We start from the raw sequence: 24,371 nt of genomic DNA, 5'->3' as shown, positions 1-24,371 counted from the left end.
GTGTTATCCACTGCAGAGATGTATTTTTAGAAACTATGGATAGTGGCAAGTCCTTTCAATTTTCCATGTAATCTTCTTTCCAGATACCACGGAAGCTTTTTGCACTGTTACTATCTACTCATCGCTTTCTCTCTCTTCTCTGACTGCTTTAAAACCCAGTGAAGTGTTGTCCCAGGTCAACCTCCTCCTTTCTTCACTCCTTTTTTCCTTCTTTTCTTTCAACTTTCTGCTCTTCTTCCTTTTTCATCCAGTTTTCTCTTAATAGTTGATGTCTGTTCCCGATTACTCCAGAGGCAGAATGGATCTGTCGCTTTCTCGGCATGCCTGACTGGGCTCTGTCCTGGCTCTTGTCGCTGTTGGGGAAGTGAAGTTCTGATACCATTTGGATATTTTCTATTGGAATTAACAATATCAATGCCATATGGTTTGACAAGCCCTGTAGAGCAAAAAACAGAAGTGTATAGGACAGAATCCAGTCCTGTCTAAACAGCCTGATGTCTGTCATCTTGCTAACTAACCAAAAGCAAATGCAGTGGCCAAAATGTGCTAACTGCAGTAAGTAGGTCCACAGATACAACTGAGAGACTAGAATAACCCTTCCTTCCCAAATGGGAGTTGCTTTTGGTAGGCATGGTGGTATTAACGGCCAATCTGTCGTGGTTTAGGCCGAGCGACAGATGCTCCACCCGCCACCTCTCTTCAAAGCGAGGGGCAGAGGAGGGAAAAAGAGACTTATGAGTTTAGAAGGAACTAAACTACTTTAAAGAAATATTATTGATAAAATAAAAAGAAAATAATGAAATATATACAAAACTGAATCAAGCTCCCAGGATGACAGTCACGTCACCAGCTGGCACTGGGGAAGTCCCAGAGTGGACTCAGTGACAGACGGGAACTGGATTCCAGATCTGAATTCAGGATCGGATCAAAGGCAGATCAACAGAGTCCTCCTGGGATGCTGGCCATTGCAGAAAGTGCACTGACCCCTTTGATCCCTCAGCTTTTATACTGAGCACGAGGCAGATGGGATGGAATACCCTGTTGGTCAGTTTTGGGTCACCTGTCCTGTCCGCTCCTCCCCACAGGTGGGACACCTCTACACTTTTCTGCTGCCGACCCTCCAATGGGGCAAATAACCAGGTTATCTGGCCCTGGGTGTTACAGCAATAAGTATAAGCAGGAACCTGTCTGCATACCATCCCTTGGCATCAAGTATAAACATAGTCTTATCACTCTGAGAATGAACAGTGTCTGCACAATATGCTCTTAATTTCAGTAGTTAGAAGAGGCCCAGCTAAGAAGCAAAGTTACTGAACAAAATTGGTCCTGTTTTACCTCAAACCAGGACACGATCACAGATTTATTTTCCTTTGAATATTTTAGCCTACCCTCGTTCGGACATCCCTTTCTACTTTTGTAAAGAATAGTCCCTAAAAACTCACATACAAACTACGATACAGATCTCCTGGTCTTCCCGTTCTTTCAGTGGAGTTGCAGCACGGGTGAAAATGGCGTTCAGCAGCTGGAATACATTTAGCAACCCAAGAAGTGGGTTTGTGTCACCGTGACCAGCTGAACGTGTGCCTCCCGGCTGGCTGCGCGCCAGCCAGCCCCTCTGGCTGCGTTCGTATTCGTAGCTGTCAACCCGAGGGACTGATACCGGCGTGGAGAGAGGGGAAGGAGGCTGCGAGTATGCTGTGTTTGTATACTGGAAAGGGAGTAAAATCGATTTGCCCCAGGTAGACTGGCAAAGTTTATTAGCTGCCAAATTTGGTTTGGAGCCTCAACTGTGCTCTGGTCGTTTGTTGCGTGCTTTTCTTTGATTGCCTCAACTTGCCGTGTGATTCCTTTCTCTCCCTTTTCCCTCCCTCCTCTCCTCAGACCGCTCTGTGTTTCTCTGTGGCCGGTGCCACGCTGCGAGGGCAAGCTCGGAAGTTCCCAGCTGTGGTGGACTGCACCGCTATCGACTGGTTTGGTGAGCGGCGGCGGGAAGCCCGGCGGGCTGGCAGCGGGAGGCTGGTTGAGGAAGCCAAGGGGGTCGAGGTACAGAGTTTCAAGCTCGTCAGTCTTCTAAGAAAGCAACTGAGGCCATTGAAAGATTGATAACTGAATAAGCTGGAAAAAAAAACCAACGCTTTTTTTAACTCCTTCTCGCATACTTGTTGCGTTTGGTGTTGTTCAAGCTCACCCCCGCTAGAAGCTGAATTTTTATGGCGTGTTGCTGCCCAGTTCCTTCGGCAGAGTTGAGAGAACTGTCTAGCACAGGCAGAGGAGTGAGGGGAAAAGAAGAGAGGAAAGTAATTCATAGCACTGTCTTTGCAGAATCCTTCAATTCTGGGCTTTGTAGGATATTATAGGTACAGAATTTATTTGACTCTTTTCAATACAATTAAATATATTCACTAGTGCTGTAGCAAGTGAGGCTGAAATATTGCAGTGCACAGTCCAGGCTAACTAAAGAAAAAGTTTTCCCTCTGTTCAGCAACTAAGCAGGTAAAAATGTTCCCTGTAACCATATGGCAAATGCATTTAGAGTTTTAATATCTGGGCAGTTACTCTCTTTTTGTTCCCGACTGATCTGGAGTGTGACTTGTTTGTTTTCAGGGGAAAAAAAAAATATAAAAATCATGCATTAGTGGGTTTCCTTTCAGGGAAAAGGAATATTCTCATATTCTTCTAAGAGTTTTAACAAGCTGCCTCTTTTGTCCCACCCAGCGTGGGACAACACTGTCGTGCTGGCAGTGAAACTGCTGAGGTATTTGTTGGTGGAGTACTTCACATAGATGTACAAAAGATTTACTTTCAGCAATGGCAGTTGCAGTAGTTTCAGTCTGGAGTGCTGTTGTATTTGGGACCGTTCATTTCTGTAGGGGATTTATAACAATGAGAGACTGAGGATTTCGGGAATGCCCAAGGAAGAGCCTTCTGGTTTTAGCCAGGGGCAGCACCAGTCCCGGGGCAAATCTCTGCGGAAGAGATTGCTGCATTTACAGCATTTGTCCTCCGTTTAAACCCCTACAAAATACAGGGAGCCGTCAGGAAATGAAAGAGGAGAGGGCAAATCTGCAGGGGTGCCTGGGGCTGGGGACCCCGCGGGTCCTTCACCTCCCCGGGGCTTGTGCGAGGCCCTGGGCATTGGCCACGGCGGGGGGGTCCGGTCCGGCTGCCGGCGGCGGGGAGAGCCGCGCTCCCGCGGCGTACGGATGCCTCCTATAGGACTGGAAGGGGAAGAGGAGATGTTTGCAGGGTCTTGGCGTTGATGTTTTCCATCAGCACCTTCTGCTTTAGTTTCGCAGCTCAGAAGAGATTTGAAGCGTTATTAGGGTAGTTAATTGTTGTCCTGTGGACTATGTGGGGGTATCGGCTTTTTTTTTTTTTTGTTCTTGTAGTGAGACCAACTTGTATATTCCCATTTATTTGAAAGAAACTGTTAGGATTATATGGAGAAAACAGAATAGAATTTGTTTTGACTTAAATACATTATTTTTTCAGATCCTTGACCGATTTATATTTTTTCCTTTGAAAATAGCTCTGCTTATCAGAATTTAAGCTTTTAATATTGAAACTTTTTGCAGGGGGGTGTTATTTCTTTTTTTTTTTTTTTAATTTAAGCATTATGTTCCTATAGAATTCCTTTTGAAGTTATTTAGGAAAGAATTCACTGATCCAAGCAACTGTTTATGAGACTCTTTTGCACATTGGTGTTAACTGCTCCTAGTAAATATCTTTCCTATTCAGTTCCCAGCAAGTGAAATAAATGGTAACTAACAAATTAGCATGACACTTTATTGAGAGTGAGTTAAGGTTTCTGTGTCATCAACATATGTAGAGCAGTACTGCGTGCCTGAGTCATATCTGCATGTGCAGCTGACAGCAGAATGCAAAAAATATTAGGAGGAGACAGGGGAAGGATTTGAAAGTGATGGAAAAAGTGAACCTAGAACAGAAGCATTGAAATAATAGAGAAACTATGATGGTGTTATGGGGGGAGAGAAGGGAGAATCAAACAAGAGAGACAGTGGAGAAGCAAAATCGAACCAGAAAGGTAGGAGAGGTGTAGAGCAAAGAGTCTGAAGAGGAGTAAAAGAGAGGTGAAGGGAGAATGATCACAGGAAAACAGTTAGTAAAGGGAGGGGGGACAGGAGAGTTGCAGGGGTATATTAGGATATCAAAAGAATGAGAGGGTCTGGGTGGAAAGGGACCACCCTGAAGAAGTGGGAATCTTAGCTGCAGTCTGCTATGCTCTCTCCAGGGCTCATGTACGCCTAGACTTCTGAAACATACTGTAATCATGCTGTCCCATATGATGAGCAGTGTGAGATCTACTACTGAGTGATTATTTTGGCATAATTGACACTTAGCTCCTCATTGTCCTTTTTCACAGTTTCCAAAAATACAGTAATAGTAATTGATTTTTGTTGTTGTTGTTGTTTGTCACTGTATAACAATTTTACAGATTATTTTTAATTAGGGTAGCTTGAAGTTAACCTAATGATCTTTCTTTTTCCTCTTCAAATTTCGATACAAATATGACATCATATCTACATTGCTTTAACAAAAACTGGAAAAATTCTGGGTTTAAATGGTGAGAGAAAAACCTATAAAATTCACAGGGATTGTGGGACTTGAAGGAAGATTCTCCATCTCTTTATCTTCAAACCAAGTCTAGGTACTTTTCCGGAAGATACAGTTTATCCAAGGAAGGGCGGGGGCAGGTTGAGCTCAGCTCATGGAGATGGTGAGCTGCAGCCTTAGTATGTGCTTTGAAAGATGCTGTGGACATCCCTTCTGCCCTGTGTCAAAGTATCCAAACAGAAAGAACGAGTGATCCTCCGTAATTATGGTGCCTGTTGAAAACAAGTCCCATGAGCTCCTTTTCACTCGGAAGGACATTGGTCAATATGTGGGTTAAGGACAAGAGACAGTGAGTTCAGAGATATTTGGAGGGAAATGGAGAGTATCAGAAATTTAATCAATTTGAATGTCTTTGATTTCTCGGGAGAAAAGAAAGGAAAAGAGCCCTCTTCTGTTTCAGTACTCAAATTGCTAAACTTAATTTTAACCAAGCACAAGAAAAGAACACTGTGCAACAGTTCTGAAATCCATGTACTGAGCTTAACGAACTTACAAAAGTGCCTTTATACTTCATTTGCTATAAAACACAATAATATTTTAAAATAATGTCTCTGTCTTCAAATTCAGCATGACAGGCAATCTCTCTTCCTTACTGGACAAACGTCCTATGTGACACCTCTGCTGGTGTCGCATACCAGCACTGAGTATAGAAGAAAAGAATCAGGATTGTTTAATCCATCCCTTTAAAAATAACAGCAATGTGCAGCTCTGCCGTCTCCTTTGAGTATTTTGCTGTTGCTGTCTTGTACGCTGCTCCTCCGGTACTTAGCACCACACAGCACACACTATTAAACATGCCAAGGATAAATTCTTTATGCTCGTAGTTTATCGTACTCCATAGTATTTTACAACATGTAGTATGGCAAAGAAGAAGCCTGAAGTAATTTTATTTAATTTTTTTTGCCTTCTTCCTTTGCCTCTTACACTCCCTACTCCTCCACACAGGTGCTTCCCAATTACCTCTTCTTTCAGGCAAATGCTAGCTAGGTTTTATTCTTATTTTTTATAACTGCCCACAGGATGCATTCAAGTTCGGTGGCATTGGTCTTTTTTTGCTCTTTGCTTGCCGCGTTTCACCTAGTTCAACTTAACTGAAAAGGGCCAAGATTTATCAATATGGTAATGACTAATTTACATCCTGAGGCAAGTAAAAGGGCAAAACTCCTGTCTAAGCTGTCCTCATAACTTGCATTGGGGTTTGGTTTTTATGCATGCTGAAAAGCCAGTCAGCCAAGGCTTAGAATAGAGACACTGCATAAGAATGAACAGGCATCACCCATATATTTTCTTTCAGGTTGTATATAGGTTTATTGCTCAGTTGTCTTTAGGACTATTGAATCTGTTTGAATCGTACCAGCCTAATCGTCGTTATTGGCGTCAAGCTACTTAATGCTTTCTCGTGAACTGCAGTTAAATCAGATTTTGTTACTGTATCAACTCTTTTTTGTTTGCTTTTTTTTAATAAAGAAGGCTAAATTAGCAATAATAATTTCCTTTGCCTACAACCCTGAATGGGCATGTATTGAAAAGTACAATGTAGTATTAAAAAAAAACCAAAAAACCTTGGAGATAAATGAATGGCAGAATAAATAATTTATGCTAATGAAATTACTGCAATTAGTAGTTCCACAATGACCCTTTTAAAAGCCACAGCTGTTAATGTCAGGAAGTGCTGTCACCGCTGACCTTATCATAAGAGAAAGTGACAAATTGAAAATGCAGGGAAGACCAATCCTCAAAGAGGTCTGTTCGGGAACGATTAGTGTTTTCTGAAAACCAGTGTGAATTACAACCAGCTGCTCTCTGGCTCGGCGTGTCTCCCATGCTGTGCCATTTTGTTAAGCTCGATAACAATAGTTATTTTGCCCCATTGAGACAAGTTGTCTTAGACCACTTCCAACTCTACCGGAACCCACTTCTTCCCTCACTGATTTACAAATGAAACTGTTGTTAGAGGGCTTTTCAGGGCTGCTGAGTAGAGACCTCTCATAAGGATCATGTCTTCCACATGAGGTTGTCTTTCGCGAGGAAGCGCTGTACTGCAGGGTGCGTGTGTGTCACAAACAATGAAAAAAGGAGTAAAAGGCTGAAACGCATTTCAGTTGGAAGCCAAGCGCTGCTCAAATATGCATAAAATGTTCATTCCTAGCCTTGCTTTTACGATTTTATTTTTAAGATGAATTTACGCTAGCTTTGCCTCAACTAATGATGTTCCGACTTTTTTTTGTAAAGCAATTTATTTCTGCTTTCCCTAAATGCAAATCATTCTTTAGTCCTTGTTTTAATTTCTGTTTTTGTAATCATATGTGAAATAGGTATTCTTCTAAACTAGCTTTTTAAAAGTCACAAGAAAATAATGAGGTTTCTTACTGAGAAAAATGGCCAGTCTTTGTGCGTCAACCTGATTGTAATATTAATGATGTAGGCTTAAAACATTTAACTGCATCAACAGCCACTCGTGAGCAATTTTCCTGAAGTTCCCTAAGCATTATTGACAATGCTTTGGTAAATTATGTGTGACTTTCCTAAGAGTTGGTGTAGCTCATTTAATTCATATTAATTGATTTTTAGGCTTCCCTTGATTAATTGAACTGGGTTCGTCTTGTACAGAATGCAATAAATAATCATTAAAATGAGGGAGATGTGACTCTACAAATTACAAAGTTTAAGTATGCTAGAAGTCATAGAGGACAAAATGGAAGTTAGTTACAGTGATGGAGTTAAATGGGTTTACTTAGTATTTCCCTGTTAATTTTGCATACAGTACTCTTGCTGAGACATGCATATGCATATATTCTAGTAATATAGGTAGATAGGAGCCTTTAAAACAAACAAAAATGAATCTGAGGGGTTTCTTATTTCACCTTTATCCTGAGGAAGTATTCCCTAATTCAAAGTAGTGTAGTAGTATCTTGTATTTGCTAGTTCAGTTTTCAAAAAAATTTAGAAAAAGGACCTTAGAGCTTTAGACCTGGGACTACTTCTCTTTTTGCTGTGACAGGTGCCTAAAGACAGGCATTTTACCTCTGCATTTTGCTTAGAAATACATGACTAAATGACCATCTGGAGCTGTTTTAAATATGCTTGGCCTGTTTTGGCTATCATAATGGGTGTGAAAAGCTTTTCCAGTATCATGGCTGCGTTTTCCTCCCTGTGATGAGAGAGAAACCCCATGTACTGCTGTGTGGCACCCAGAACGGCCCCCTGGGACCACCGAACCACTCTGGGGTCCTTTCTGCAGTGTGCTGAGATTTGCTGGGAGCTGGAGGTATACTTCATGGTTTGACGCCTGGTGGTACATAGGGAAGAGGTGTCAACTGTGAGAGGTCGGAGTGACTCTGAACCTTGTTAAGTTACAACTACTTTTCTGGTCAAATACCCCTTGAAACTGATAGAAGATCTCTTCAGCACAGAAATGTTGCTGATTTTCTGATGTTTTGTGGTATGTAGAGACTCGGCTTTCAAAAGCACTCCACAGTGGTCTAATCCTGCCCTCGCAACAGTTTATGTTAGTTTATTGCTGACTTTGATAAGCACAGATAAGCAGGGATTTGTACAACTTCAGAAATCTAAGTCGTGGAGTCCAGTTTTGTTCAATCTGAAGTTAATGGCATAAATGCACCTCACTCTGAATAGGAATTTGATGATATGTGAGGTATGTGGGGATCCGTGTGATTAGAGTAACCACTCTCTTGTATTTCTTTAACCTACACAGGATTTTTCTTAAATGGGATTTCCAGAGGCGAAATAGAAAATACGTATGATATTAACTCTGCATATAGCAGTATAGTGACTGATTTAATCTCTGGTTTTAGCTTTCAGGAGTATTTATTTTATATTAAAAAAAAAAAAAAAGTATTTTGAAGCACTGAGCTTCTGTGGTGATAAAGACTTAATGAATGCCAGCACAGAATTAATTAATTTATATGCAAAAAAAATTGGGGAAGTCTCATTTTGCTTTAAAGTTTTTTACATGCTGACAAAGTTATGTTTAGGGTAGGCTGAAGAATAGTTTTGTGAACAAGGCATCCTTAGAAACATAATCTTTTCTGATTTACATAGATATACTTAATTTTTGAAACATTTCTTTGCTTCTGTGTTTACATTTGTTCTTGTTCCTTGGATAGGTTCAGCCACTCATCCAGGACTCCATTTGAGATTTCGTGGCTTATGCCCATACCAGTGTGAGTATGCTGAGTGCCAAATGCAATTGTAATAAGAGGCGATACAATTACACCACTCTGAAGAGTTTTCTGGAGCAAATCACACTTCGTAAGATCCTCAGAGAAGAAAAGCAAGGAGATGTTGGGACACGTGGAGCACCTGGTGAATGGCATTCAGAAGCTGAAGGCAGGAGATTTGCAGGTAAACTGTGAAAGTCACAACCTTTTCTTTCATTCTTTACAAATAATCTTGGCTTTATTGCTAATAAACCAAAGTTATGACAGCACCTTTTCATTAGACTGATTAGTTGTGGGGTGATATTTTTGTGTTTTATTGAAATTACTTGATTTTGGAAACTATGGTGTTTGTTTTTTTACTTCATGTAGAAGCTCTTAGAATCGTAGAATAGTTTGGGTTGGAAGGGACCTTCAAAGGTCATCCCCTGCAATGAACAAGGATATCTTCAACTAGATCAGGTTGCTCATAGCCCTGTCCAACCTGACCTTGAATGTTTCCAGGGATGGGGCATCTACCACCTCTCTGTGCAACTTGTGCCAGTGTTTCACCACCCTCATCGTAAAAAATTTCTTCCGTATATCTAGTCTGAATTGACCCTCTTTTAGTTTAAAACCATTACCCCTTCTCTTGCTGCAACAAGCCCTGCTAAAGTTTGTCCACATCTTTCCTGTAGGCTCCCTTTAGGTACTGAAAGGCCACTACAAGGTCTCCCCAGAGCCTTCTCTTCTCCAGGCGGAACAACCCCAGCTCCCTCAGCCTGTCCTCATAGGAGAGGTGCTCCATCCCTCTGATCATTTTTGTGCCCCTCCTCTGGACCTGCCCCAACAGGTTCATGTCTTCTCAGTGGGGCTGCTCTCAATCCCTTCATCCCCCAGCCTGTATTGATACTGGGGGTTACCCCGACCCTTGTGCAGGACCCTGCCCTTGGCCTTGTTGAACTTCATGACGTTCACACAGACCCACTTCTCGAGCTTGTCCAGGTCCCTCTGGATGGCATCCTGTCCCTCAGGTGCGTCAGCCACACCACTCAGCTTGGTGTCATCTGCAAACTTGCTGAGGGTGCACTCGCTCCCACTGTCTGTGTCATTGATGAAGATATTAAATAGTACTGGTCTGAATACGGACGCCTGAGGGACACCACTTGTCTCTGATCTCCATTTGGCCGTTGAGTCGTTGACCAGTACCCTCTGGATGCGACTATCTACCAATTCCTTATCCACCGAACAGGTCCACCCATCAAATCCATATCTCTTCAGTTTAGGGAGAAGGATGTTGTGGGGGACCGTGTCTCTTTGAGCGCTTTAGCTGTCTTTGGAAAGAAGAGTCCATCCATCTGAGCAAGGACAAAGTCTGGAGGGAAGGGGAATGTCATGGGGCCACAGTAAAAGGGTAGGAGGGGAAGCAATTGCCGTAGTAAAATACAGACCATGGTACAGAGAAGATGCAGTTCTGTACGTGGGGATTTTGTGCATGGTCAATGACCAGCTCAGGGGTAATGAAGGCAGGAGGAACAAGTGTGGAGCCTTTGCATCAGCTGCTGTCATCTCCTTGTGGGGCTAGTGCCCCTTAGCCCCCAGTCAGTGCTATTGCCTACAGTTCATTTGTGGCTAGTCAGTCCACAATGACAGACGGGAGGGGAAACTGCTTGGAAGCCTTTCCCCCTGTTCTGTAATCCCTTTCACAGATGCTGAAGACAAGCTGTAATCCAGCAAGTTCTTTATTAAAATTAAAAAGTCTATGTGTTCCCTATAAAAACTGCAAATAAAATGTTTGGTGCCAGTCTATGCATAACGTTGCATCTTGGTGCTACTGTGCGAGATTAATAATGGGAGCTGGCTGGCTTGCTCCCACTTTTCAAGCTGAATACCTGCAGAAATAAATGGTCAATGGAGAAGGGTGACTGCTTTTTAAAAGTCTATTTTTAGTAAGGTATCTCATGCTAGTAAATGATTAAAACGCTCTTTTTCTCTGAATTCTAATTTGGCGATGACCAAAAGGTAATTTGACAATTTCAAGTGCTGCCCACTGTGCTGGCAGATGGAGATGCAGCTTCTATCTAGCCAGGTACATAAACACTGAGCCATTTGTATCCTGCACTGTGGAGCCTATGCAAGAATATCAAATGCAGCACCCTTTAGTTTTTCAGAAAGAAAAAAGACATAAAGTCAGCTCAAATAAATTGAAAAAGAAAGTAAGTGGAGAGATCTGGGGTCTTTACAGTCGTCTGTTACAACTCAGTATTACAGCTTTGTCTTCTCATTTCAAAATGCTCAGAATTTGAAAAAGTAGATCTTGTAGGTTTTGTAAGATTTCAGGAGCCCACCAAATAAGAAGAGCCCTCAAGACCTTCCACGTGATGAAAGTTTAAGCCCTCTAATATTTGACTTCCTCTTTGCCTTATCACCCCTATACAGATCAGGTTAACAAGAGCTCCCTCTGGTTAAAATATAGCCTTTTATCATGAATAGCTGCCAGATAAAATGCTTGGAGGGATAAGACTAAAAAATAAATAATAAAAAAAGGTATTTCAAACAATTCCTTTGTATGTGGAAAGATATTGTCGCTGGATATTTTGATACGGGTTTCTCACCTGGCAGGCAATAAATTTCTATTTCAGCAAACTAACAGGTAGTCTTTGTTCATCAGTCTCTGAGTCAGTCTTAACCTTTCAGCAAACCTCTACTGGAATGATCTCCTCAGAGTGATTACTAAGCATTTTCCACAGTCCTTTTGCTTTTTTACGTTTGCATCTTCGCTGGGTGCTGCAGCAGGGCCTTGTAGCACCGCGGAGACTTCTGGTTACAACCACAGGCTCAGCAGCTGGACAGGCGTCTGAGCATCTCAGGGGAGCTGCGGGGTCCCTGGTGGGAGCAGTCAGGCTGTTCTTATTAAATTCTTTATATCAACAAAATTCTGTGAGCTGCAAACAAGGAGCTGTCAAATGGAAACAGTGAAGAAGGAAAAGGCAAGCCTTTTAGTACTGAGACCTGCAAAATGCAGTTTTTGGTTTCAGTTCAGCTTTTGGGGGGTCATGTGGTATAATCTTTCCAGAACCATACCTGATGACCCTTGCTCCCGAATAACACGTTAGCTTTTGCCTTGTAGGTAGAAGATCTAAAATCCAAACTTGCTTCTCAAGAGGCAGAACTGCAACTGAGAAATCAAGATGCTGAAGCTTTGATTGCTGAGATAGGGTTTCAGACTGAGAAAGTGAGACAAGAAGAGGCTATTGCAGATGCAGAGGAGCAAAAGGTCAGTTTGATTCCCCCATTTAGTGCTGCTGAGCTATATTTAGCACAAAATAAACCTTTTTAGGTGAACAGTTTTGAACAACTTCCTCTCCAGGGAGCATAAAGTCTAAAGAATTATTATACTTACACATGTAACAGCATTTCACACCGTGATTACCACTTGACCTTTCTTTACATTATGCCTTTTCCCAACCTTTTAGCTGTTTTAATGAGATGAAAGAACAATAAATACTGAGCTCATTCAAGCATTTAATGGATGTGGATCTTGAGAATCAGACCTATTCGTAATACAGTAAAGGTCAGAGAGTCATCTCTGAGCACTTCAGATTTCTAAAGGCTTTGAGGCTCTAGGTAAATTGAACAACTCAATTGATACAGAAGGTCATTCCAGTATCTCGCAATATTACAAGGTGCAAACCTTGAATTTTAGGATTATAATAGCATTCTTAATAATACGTGTCATTAGAGTTGAATCTTCTTTTTGCTCTCAGTTCAGCCTATTAACATTAATTATCAACATCCATGTTGGAAACACAGAAGTTTACATGCATTAGTCCTCACCACAGAACAAATCGAAATGCATAATTTCATCTGGACACTAAAATTTTCATCTACTTGTTACAAGCAGTTTTTGAAATAAAACACCAGCAGTATGGAATGCTGTAAACTGGAGTTCCTCCAGCTTTGAATTCTGAAGGGCTCGTTCTACTCTGGCATTTTGCTACAAAATCTGATGCACCTTGTGTCATTTTTCAAGACTGCAAAGAGAAATATTGAATTGACTCGTGATAGTTGTTAATGCCTGATTTTGAGCTATGGAAACTTCAAGTTGCCAAGACCTTTGTAAACAGTTTTCAGATACTGATCAACAGGGAAGACTGTACGCTTTGAGCAGTCAAAATGGTCCTTTATTCTCTTCTGTTTTGGTTCTTAAACACTTCATGTTATTAATTGATATTTAATACTTGTGTCTCATCCTAATTTTATTGAGGGAAAAGTGATTTTCAACACTGGCATAAATGAAGACTGGATCAGGACCTTTATATTTATCTGGATTATGCTAATCATGGACTTCAGCCTTTTGCTGACCCATATCTTATATAGGACTTAAAAATCACTATTAAGTTTAAAGTTCGAATACTGCAATTAACTAAACTTGCACAAATTGGATCCAAAAGCTCATCATCCTACCAACCACTTTTCTTTGGTGCTTTTCCTGAATTGTTTCCATATGCTTTTGATGGATTCGGATGATCAAAATACACCCTTAACACAATTCTAATTACTTCATTAAGCAACTAGGTAAAACACACAGAGTGATTATTGTGGGCTAATCACATCTTTGGGACACTTTGTTTCAGGGATGAAGTTCAGCACATGACACTAATGATTACCGTACTCCCCTGTTCATTGCTTTATTGCAATTCTGAAATGTTTTCATTGGAAATGAAAGTTTCATTTTGTGCTACATTAATCTAAAACTATTTCATAAAGCTGATGATGGTTTCTACATATTAATCTCCTACAATTTCTGTTATAAAAAAAAAACACTGGCAAATGAGAATACATCTTTCAGCTAAGTAATTTGTGAACAGTCTTCATAATTGATTAAATTTGTCACCCTTTAAAAAATTATTTTGTCTTTTCTGTTCTATAGATTTCAAACTGGAGTTTATAAGTGTTTTTTAAGTTTTACAACATTAAGCCAGTAAATATCTTGGAGGTATTGCCTTAGAGTGAAGCATTACCTAAGAAAAGGTGAAGAGTGGAATTCACTTTAGATCAGACTCATCAGGAAAAGTGGGGTCAGTCTGGATGCCCCATAAATGTGGCAGAGCTACATACCTGTATAGTAATCAACAAGGGTCTGAATATGAATGTGACATTGCTAAGGTTTTAAAAGAGTGGGCAGTAACACTGCAGTCATTTTACATGCTGTTTGTATGCTCTGCATGATGCCAGTGGGGGTCTGCTACAGACCACCTGACCAGGAAGACCAAGTGGATGAGACCCTCTGTAGACAGATAGGAGTAGCCTCATGTTCACAAGCCCTGGTCCTCCTGGGGGACTTCAACCACCCCGGTATCTGTTGGAGGGACAGCACAGCAGGGCACAAGCAAGCCAGGAAGTTCTTGGAATGCATTGATGACAACTTCCTTCTCCAAGTGGTAGAAGAGCCAATGAGGACAGGAGCTATGCTGGACCTTGTCCTTACCAACAAGGAGGGGCTGGTGGGAAATGTCGAGCTCAAGGGTAGCCTGGGCTGCAGTGATCATGAAATGGTGGAGTTCAGGATCCTTAGGGCAGTGAGGAGGGTGCAGAACAAGCTTGCTACCCTGGACTTCAGGAGAGCAGACTTTGGCCTCTTGAGAAATCTGCTTGGTAGAGTTCCATGGGATAAAGCACTGGAGAGGAGGAGGAGCCCAAGGAAGCTGGTTAGTATTCAAGGATCAACCCCTACAAGCTCAGGAGCAATGTATCCCAACAAAGAAGTCGTCAGGCAAAAAAGCCAAGAGGCCTGCATGGATGAACAAAGAGCTTCTGGACACACTCAAAAGCAAAAAGGAAGCCTACAGAAGGTGGAAGCAAGGACAGATAGCCTCGGAGGAATACAGAGAAACTGTCCAAGTAGCCAGGGATCAGGTTAGGAAAGCTAAAGCCCAGATAGAATTAAATCTGGCCAGGGACATCAGGGGCAACAAGAAAAGCTTCTACAAGTATGTCAACGATAAAAGGAAGACTAGGGAGGATGTGGGCCCTCTCTGGAAGGAAACATGAGACCTGATCACCAAGGATATGGAGAAGACTGAGGTACTCAATTACTTTTTTGCCTCGGTCTTCACTGACAAGTGCTCTAACCACACCGCCCAAGTCACAGAAGGTAAAAACAGCGGCTGTGAGAATGAATAACCGCCCACTGTAGGTGAAGATCAAGTACGAGACAATCTAAGAAACCTGAAGGAGCACAAGTCTATGGGACCTGATGAAATCCATCTGCGGGTCTTGAGGGAACTGGCGGATGGAGTTGCTAAGCCACTTTGCATTATATTTGAAAAGTTGTGGCAGTCCAGCAAAGTTCCCAGTGACTGGAAAAGGGGAAATGTAACCCCAAGTGTGAGAATGAATAACCGCCCACTGTAGGTGAAGATCAAGTACGAGACAATCTAAGAAACCTGAAGGAGCACAAGTCTATGGGACCTGATGAAATCCATCTGCGGGTCTTGAGGGAACTGGCGGATGGAGTTGCTAAGCCACTTTGCATTATATTTGAAAAGTTGTGGCAGTCCAGCAAAGTTCCCAGTGACTGGAAAAGGGGAAATGTAACCCCAAGTTTCAAAAAGGGAAAAAAAGAAGACCCAGGGAACTACAGGACAGTCAGTCTCACCTCTGTGCCCAGCAAGATCATGGAGCAGATCCTCCTGGAAACTCTGCTAAGGCACATGGAAAATAAGAAAGTGATAAGTGACAGCCAACATGGCTTCGTCAAGGGCAACTCATGCCTGACAAATTTGGTGGTCTTCTATGATGGGGTTACAGCGTTGGTGGATAAGGGCAGAGCAACTGACATCACCTACCTGGACTTGTGCAAAGCATTTCATATTGTCCCACAAGACATTCTTGTCTCTAAATTGGAGAGACATGGATTTGATGGATAGACCACTTGGTCAATAAGGAATTGACTGGATAGTGGCGTCTAGAGAGTAGTGGTCAACGGGCTCAATGTCCCAATGGAGATCAGTGATGAGTGGCATTCCACAGGGGTGAGTATTGGGACTGGTGCTGTTTAACATCTTTGTTGGCAACATGGACAGCGGGATTGAGTGTACCCTCAGCAAGTTTGCTGACAACACCAAGCTGTGCGGAGTGGTTGACACCCCAGAGAGACAAGATGTCATCCAGAGGGGCCTGGACAGGCTTGAGGGGTGGGCCTGTGCAAACCTCATGAAGTTCAACAAGGCGAAGTGCAAGGTCCTGCACATGGGTCAGGGCAATCCCAAGCACAAGTACAGGCTGGACAGAGAATGGATTGAGAGCAGCCCTGAGGAGATGGACTTGAGGGTGTTGGTTGATTAGAAGCTCAACATGAGCCAGCAACACACGCTCGCATCCCAGAAGGTAACCTGGGCTGAATCAAAAGAAACGCAGACAGCAGGTCGAGGGAGGTGATTCTGCCCCTCTACTCCGCTCTGGTGAGACCCCACCTGGAGTACTGTGTCCAGCTCTGAAGTCCTCAGCACAAGAAGGACATGGGCCTGTTGGAGCAAGTCCAGAGGAGGGCCACGAAGATGATCAGAGGGATAGAACACCTTTGCTGTAAAGACATGCTGAGAGAGTTGGGGTTGTTCAGCCTGGAGAAGAGAAGATTCCAGGAAGATCTTATAGTGGCCTTTCAGTACTTAAAGGGGGCCTACAGGAAAGATGGGGAGGGACTCTTTATCAGGGAGTGTAGCGATAGGACAAGGGTCAATTTAGGTTAGATATTAAGAAGAGATTCTTTACTGTGGCGGTGGTGAGACACTGGAACAGGTTGCCCAGAGAAGCTGGAACCCTGGAGGTGTTCAAGGCTAGGTTGGATGGGGCTTTGAGCAACCTGGTCTAGTGCAAGATGTCCTTGCCCATGGCAGGGGGCCTCGGAACTAGATGATCTTTAGGTTCCTTTCCAACCCAAACCATTCTGTGATTCTATGCCAGCTGGAGTGGTTTACAAAGGAAGATGGATATGCCATTGCCTTTTAAAATGGGACCTACCCCTTCAAAAGAAGAAAACATGCAGAGCATGGTGTAGGTGTATGGCGATAGTGACATTAGCTGAGGGTTAGAAGCAAAGATGGATCCAGACTGACCAGCTTTTTTTATTTACCTCCCTTGGCTCAAGTGCTTTCTGTACTTACATGGTATATTTGAGCCCCTCTACTCATGGTCTGATTGCTAAGGGCACACTACTTCCAGCTTTTCTAACAATTTAGCCATCACTGAAGAGCTCTATACTGTAGAATTTATTGATGTGAAAGGGACTAAACTTCTGGAGACAGGGATGAAAAGCTTCTTCATCTTTGTTATGGGAAGTAGATTTGAGAAATACTGTCCTAAGGCTTATCTGCAACCTGCTCTGTTTAATTTTTCCTCCTTAAAAAAAAAATATCTTGTCCCATATTTTTGAGGCGCATCAGCAAGCAAAGAATAACTAAGCATAAAAAAGAAAGAGAGAGACATAACAATAATGCAACTTGTGTGACTTAAATTAGCTGTTTGTTTTAATGGAAAATACCATGTCATGTTAGAAGCACTATGTACTGTAAATGTAATGCTCATTAACCTGGTTACATCCTTAAAAACTTAAACAGAAGGAGCATTTGACTGTTCAAAACTTTTCGCTCTAAGTTAATTTCAATAACATGGGTTTCAAACCTTGTAAACCAAAACAAAGCTGCAACTCTATATGCAGTATTTAATTTTAAAAATATGTTTTGGCTAAGATGCAAACCAATAAACATTTGAAAGTTCACCCTAAAAGCTACATCACAAAAGATGGGGGAAATATTTAATTTTATTCGTAACTTTTCATTTATAATGCAATGCATATTGGTTTTTAATCTTTGTTATTTCCATGGACGGTGTCTGCGTGTCCCCCATGTAATAAATGTATACATGGAAGGTGCCCCCAACAATTGTAGAAACATGTTTTGTAAGGATATTAAATTCTTACAGAGGCTTGTTAGTGCCAGTGCATAGTGCTTGATCCAAGTATTAACATCTTGATCACCGTAATAGTCTCTGTCTCTGTAATTAGACTTTGTTTAAGCACGATCTGACAGGAGATGAGCCTGCGAGATGTGCATGAGGTAAAAGGATAAAGATGAACTAAATACAACTAACTTCAGCCCTAGGCAATGTATCCTTAAAAACGTGTCGGATAATCTTCCAAATACGCAATTGCAGATGATACAGAACACCCTCCAGGGTTACTCTACCAGATAAATTTGCACCAGTGAAATCATAATCAGCTTTTAAACAGATAATTAAATCCTTTCAGAAAGTTGTGGAGGGCTCAGATTTCACTTAAAACTCAACACAGGCTAATGTAAAGTCACTGATCAAAGCCACTGTTAAGCCAAAATAAGTTTTGACAAATCTGCTTAGATTGATATCTGTTTAATTTCGAAACTTGAAATTGAGTAAGTACAGTGGTTTCATATAGGATATTTCCTTTTCTCCTCTTCTCTCCCTTGTTGAGGCCTGTGGGTTCAGACTTGGAACTGAGGAATTAAAAGAAAAAGTTAAATTTACCAAAAGATGGAGCTTGGTTTATCAAACATGATGTATTTACCTATACTCCAGAAATGCAGTGAATGTTGTACTGGTTAGAGAAACTCCCAGTGCAGAAATGACCATTGGCTCCCTAGTATTTTCTCTGATTTTCTAAAAGGGAGCCTTTTAAAGGGGAAAAATGGGGGGGAGTGAGGGGGGAAAAAAAGGTTTCCTTTTCTTCATTACTAAATCTCTCACTTTTGCAATATTATACAATATTATACAGTCCTAAACAGATGTTGTTCTAAATTTTTGTATCTCACAGAGGTGATCTTCAGATTCCTGTGGGCAGCCAGGAGCATTCACTGTCTGATGCGTCCTCACAAGCTTACAGGCTCCTTTTTTCAAAAGCATCCATACACATAGGTGGTATTCCACATCCATGCAGACGTGCTTAATCCCAGTCCAGTAGAGAGGTACATCTACTAGACACACGGTCTTCATACTAGCAATTTTTCAACAAGAGATATTAAAAGCTTATCTAGAAGAAAAAAATATATATCCATAAATATATATTACCCTTCTTACAGCAGTACCTCTCTTTTATATCCTTAGATATAAAAGAAAAGAAGAAAGCATTATTTGCAATATTTTGTGTTGTAGTGTCCTATGCAAGAAAGAAATTGGGTATCACACACAATCTGTTAATCCATTTGAAAAACGTATGTGGTTGATTATAGTCTCACGGGAACAAACAGAAATTGTATAAAGCTGTCACATAGTCCTCTCACAACTTTGTGGTGGCAGTGTGTTGTCCTTCATTGCCCTGAAGGAGAGGAGGCTGTGCTAAGCAATAGTTAGTTAATTAACCTGAGAGGTTTAGTCTTACAAATGCTGAACTGGTCTTTGTGACACCCATATGTCCTTCACCATCAACCTGATGAGCACTTCCAAAACTGTGTGAAAATGCCATATTTTCTTTAGTAAGCCAAAGATAAAACTTTTTTGGTTTTTTTCATCAGGTTAACTACATGTATGTTTAACGTGACAATAAGAATAAGCCAAAGTTGTGGAGGCCAGAATCAGAGCAGCCTGTGAAGACGAGAATTTGAAAAGTGAATATTTCAAGTATAAACCATTTTTAGCAGGTAAAGCATTAATACCCGTTTCTTACTTTTCAGTTTGCAAAACTGGCAGTGGAAGATGATGAAGAATATCCAGTTGTTATAATAACCCAGATAAAGATTCTTTGTGATGATACAAACATTTGTCCATAAGTGTTTGTAAATCCATAATCCAAGTTGCACGTAGGATTGCAGAGCAAGGGAAGGGCTGTGATCATGAGTATTTTCACCACCTAAAATAATTAGTAATAGTCTTAATGAGCTGAGAGTGGTATACTGGTCATGAGAAAGCTTCTGTGGAACAAATCTACAATTGTTGCACAATTCTGTACCTGTTCCTCTGATCATCTTTTTTCAGGCTAGTCTTACAGAACTGAAAGCCTTCAACAACACACCAATGGCTGTAATCAATGTTATTGCTGCAGTAACGGGTTTACTGGCTTGTAAAGGGAAAGTGCCCAAAGACCAAAGCTGTACAGCTGCAGATGTCTTTATGGGAAAGGTAATGATCAATGGGACATCACATAATATCTGATATGGAAGAGGAAAACAATAATTAAAAATGAGAGCCAGAGAAAGAGAAACTAAATCGCAACTTCATTTTCTTACAGTTTGAATTTAGGGTGATAAGATATGACCCTACATTGTTCTTTTCTGTGTACTTTTGGTGGCAAACTCAAGCCACCCTGAGTGCCACTGGGATTTATTAATTGTAAAAATAGAAGAAAAGTCAAAGGGAGAGCATTTCATTATGTTTATCTCATCTCTGCTAAATTCCTTGGGTGAATTGTAAAATCACAAAATGTGTTTGTGAGGGTGAATACTTCAGGATTTTGGGAGAAATATTTTTGCTTTGTACTGCATGTTTCCAAAACAATAAGCTAGTGCAGGATTCCAGTTTTACATTTGTGGTGAAAGTAGGAGTTAGCTTCTGATTCTCTGAAATGGAAAAGGATTGATGCACTGGAACTTCTCTTCTTGCAGGTTGATGATTTCTTACAAGCTTTAATCAACTATGATAAGGAGCATATTCCTCAGAATTGTCTGAAAGTCGTCAAGGAACAGTACTTTAAGGATCCAGATTTCAACCCAAATTATGTTCGTACAAAATCCTTGGTGGCAGCTGGTCTCTGTGCCTGGGTCATCAATATAGTAAAATTCAATGAGGTATGTATATATCATTTCCTCTCTTGAGTAGCACTGATAGGAGGAATTTCTGTTCTTGAAGTTTTTTATTATTTTGGAAAGCTCTGTTTAGTGTTCTGAGAATGCAACAGCAGCCACAGATAAAGTGGGAAGTATTCAGCGCTTAACAATATGTACACATGTATTTATTTTTTGGTAGAAAGTGGTTAAAAAGATGTGACTGTCCAAGACTTTTCAATTGCCATTATAGTGTAACAGTTGGGAAATGTTCTTCTCCAGATGTACACGTTTCACTTGAAACGTCCACCTGAGTCTGGCTGTCTGGAGTGTAAGACAGAGCTTATCACTTGTGATTCCCTTGAGCACCTGGCAGCAGGATTCCTCCATTCATCCTAGTATTATAGCATGTTATCATTTAATTACAAAGTAGTAAAAAACTAATCCATTTTAGTTGAAATCTGCTCAAGCTTAACGCCTGTCTGATTTCCACCTGTATTCTAAAACCATGAAAGTGATACGTACAAATTAATTTTTGTTGGCAAGTAGACCCACTAAGGATACATTCAGTTCTACTTAAGATATCCTTCTGTGAGCTATAATCAAATCCTCTGTAGTCTTTAGGTCAATAATGAAAGAAACCTCCGCATGTCTCACTATTGTGTAGAAAGATGGCTCTAAAGCAAATATATATAATGACAGACTACAAGGATTATCTGAAAGTCTTTCATCAGGAGTCGTTTGTAATTTTTACAATGAATGTGAGACCAACTTCTTGTCTAATGTACCTATGTTGTATGTCTTTTTCAAGGTGTATTGTGAGGCAGAGTCAAAACGTTATGCATTGGCCCAGGCAAATGCTGAATTAGCAGCCGCTACATAAAATCTAGAAGCCATCAGGAAAAAGCTTCTTGTAAGTACTGCTTGATTAATAAGCGTTATTCTCCAGTATCTTGAGCCCACTTAATTTTATTAGTTTTATTTTATTTATTTATTTCATTTTGTTGATTTATTTTATTTTTATGGATTTTATTACTTCCTAGTTCAAGTATTAAAGATATGTTTTCATGAGGGATTACCACTATTTTCCCCACAAACCTACTGAAGAACATTTCGTAGTTTCAGTAGTAGCACATGAAGCTGTTTATCAGAAATGGCTGAATTTCCTCAAAGCCATCTAGGCACATTATAACCACTGTAAACTGAAATTACAGTTGATATAAATAACTGGCTGTGATTTTTATATGGAATATATGCCAGGTGTGTATATGAGTAATGAACTATTGAAATATAGGAATAACTTCCAGAAGTGCTTTGGAAGCTCATGCTCATCTGTGTTTATGTTTTTCATTAAACATATCATAAAAATGACATCAAATCTCCTTTGATTATTTTTTAAAGACCTCCAAACACATATACACATGCATGCACACAGAAGTGGAAAGTTTGATTAGTCTTTTACTTGCAAATGTCTTTTGAGTTAATGGTTGAATTGAAGATCACATTTACCACTAAGTATGTATTGAACTTTTGAGAGGGATTATTTGTTGTTTTTAAGTATTCATTTAATGGAGCAACACAAAGCACTCTTGAAACAGACAAAGACCTCTCATGGTATCTTGGGAGATGGTGGGTGGAAGGAGTTTCTCTGCTGCAAGCTAATTACCCTTACTTAGCAAAGAAGGCTTCAAATGCTTTGAAAGATACGGCATTAATTGGGTTTAGAAGGTTTCACTTGGCTTAAGACTTTTTTTGTTGGTAATATTTAGATCTGAAATCTCAGAACTTAAGATATCAAGCACTAAATGAAGGCTGAACAAATCTGTGATGTGGAGGTTGTTCTCACTGTTTTAACAATTTAAGAGAATGAATAAGATTCACTTTTACTGAAACTCTTAGAAATCTGCCGGTTATCACATCGGGGAATTTCATTCTTTATTTCAGCAATTTCCTGTTTTTCCTCCTGCTGTTGCAAATATCCTTTTTTTTTTTTCCCTGCTCTGAAGGAGATGCAGTAAACAAAGTAAATGGGTAAACAAAGATAGCTTTTACCATCCCTCTTCCTCGTCTGGCCCCTCTGCTGCCACCCCAAAAATCTCATCAGCTGCTACAGCGTGTATTTTGCCTCCATATGATACAGCCTTAGCTTTGTGACCTCAGAGTTGCCCGTTGAGATCAAAGTACACGTGCCCTAGTTAAGCCTGTATCTACACTAAAAGATAGCTTTCTGAAGAATCATGTTTTTTCTTTCACACATTTATGCTGCTGTATGTTTATTAAGTGCAAATACTTACTTTTTGGACAAAAATAGCCTTTTAATGATTTTTTTAAAAGTTATTTTTAATACACAGCTTTTACCCCTGAAACTCATGGTATCTTTTATTGCTTTAACGTGTTTCTCAGCAGAGCACTAATGCATCTCTGTTCCTTGCCTGACAGTGTGTCGAAGAACCCTTTCCTGTTTTAGGTGATCTTGCAGTTCAGTAAGCCTCCAACTTTGAAACTAGTCCTGTCTTTTTATATTTATTTACTTCCCCTTTCATCTCCTCATGAATTTTTCTGGAGGTGGTTAGCAGTGGTTTTTCTCACACCTATAGGTAGTTCCTAGTAGGAAGAATTCTGCACCACAGACCAAGTTGCAGTTCCCTCTGCAGTTATCTGTTTCCTGTGCTAGGCCAGCAGTTGTCACATTGTCATTTAATATGAATATTTTTCCTAACCACTTTATAAAATCCATACTGCGTGTTCAACCAGGCTTCCTTTTACAAGGTGGGAGGATACAGTTAAAACTATTATTTTTGTAACTGATTCATACCATGGCTGATCAAACTGATGAACTTTTTTAAGGAGCTGTAGCTGTAATTTTTGATTCTCTAGTAGGTATTACTTATTGCAGTAATAAGCTCCAGAGCTAATGAGGCTGTTGAATGGAGAACACTATAGCTGGTGGAATTCATTGTTGATAAATGCAAAATAATACATATTGGAACAAAAGATTTGAACTCTTTATCAATACTTCTTGATTATTGTTTATTCATTAATAGCTTAGGGAAGAAGACCTGGGTCTGAGTGTGGATACTTGAAAGAAGATTTTGAAGTTAGGCCTGTTTTGAGCTGAGATATGGACTGGATGGCCTCCGAAGGTCCTTCTAGCCTATACCATCTCATGATTCCAAAAATGAAGCAGAAATTTGGTTCATCCAGTAATATTTTACAAGAAGGTGAACTTCAGCAGAAGAATGAAAAGGAAATACTTGTCTATGCAGTGTGTATATTATGTATGCTAAAATGTATTTGTAACACTTTTGAGACTGAGGGGTAAGAAAGTTTTATAATGATATAGTAGACACTGCTGCACACATCTGGCTCAGGAAAACTTGCTTTTGGCTTGTTTCTTGCAACAGCCGTGACTCAGTCCAGACATTTGAAGATGCCAAAAAAGGATTCAATTTTTATATATGAAGAAACCTGAAAAATTTATATACTTCCATAACTGAGTCTTAATCCATCATTTAATTACTGAGAATTATTGGTAAAATTTTGTTTCGAAGGCATACTATTCCTCTTGGACATTTCTGTCTCTTGGACATTTGCTTCTTGCAATCCACATGTGGCATGTCATCTCTCAGGAAGAATGTACAGTCACCACTTTTAAGTATTCTACTATGCAGCCTCCAAACATTTAACTTCAAAATCTTGAGTTACAGTGCAATTCTTTGCACTTTGTTATTCACTCAAATGTCTTGCAAATTCCAGCTAGCAATAGGATTCTCATCTAATTTGTCAT

General features: G+C 40.5%; 1 protein-coding gene across 1 annotated transcript in view; it reads left to right on the top strand.

Moving 5' to 3' along the window:
• Window positions 1–24,371, top strand: part of DNAH11 (dynein, axonemal, heavy chain 11) — a 142,960-nt gene that overhangs the window by 67,293 nt on the left and 51,296 nt on the right. The window contains 7 exon segments of the mRNA XM_009879580.1: window positions 1,882–2,043; window positions 8,769–8,950; window positions 8,952–9,000; window positions 11,923–12,069; window positions 19,800–19,943; window positions 20,426–20,608; window positions 21,396–21,497. Coding sequence (XP_009877882.1) covers window positions 1,882–2,043; window positions 8,769–8,950; window positions 8,952–9,000; window positions 11,923–12,069; window positions 19,800–19,943; window positions 20,426–20,608; window positions 21,396–21,497 — 969 coding nt within the window.

The sequence above is a fragment of the Charadrius vociferus genome, unplaced genomic scaffold (genome assembly GCF_000708025.1).
Source record: "Charadrius vociferus isolate BGI_N301 unplaced genomic scaffold, ASM70802v2 scaffold262, whole genome shotgun sequence".
NCBI lineage: Eukaryota > Metazoa > Chordata > Aves > Charadriiformes > Charadriidae > Charadrius > Charadrius vociferus.
Note: the sequence above shows the minus strand (reverse complement) of the source record. Positions and strands in the feature narration are given on the sequence as shown.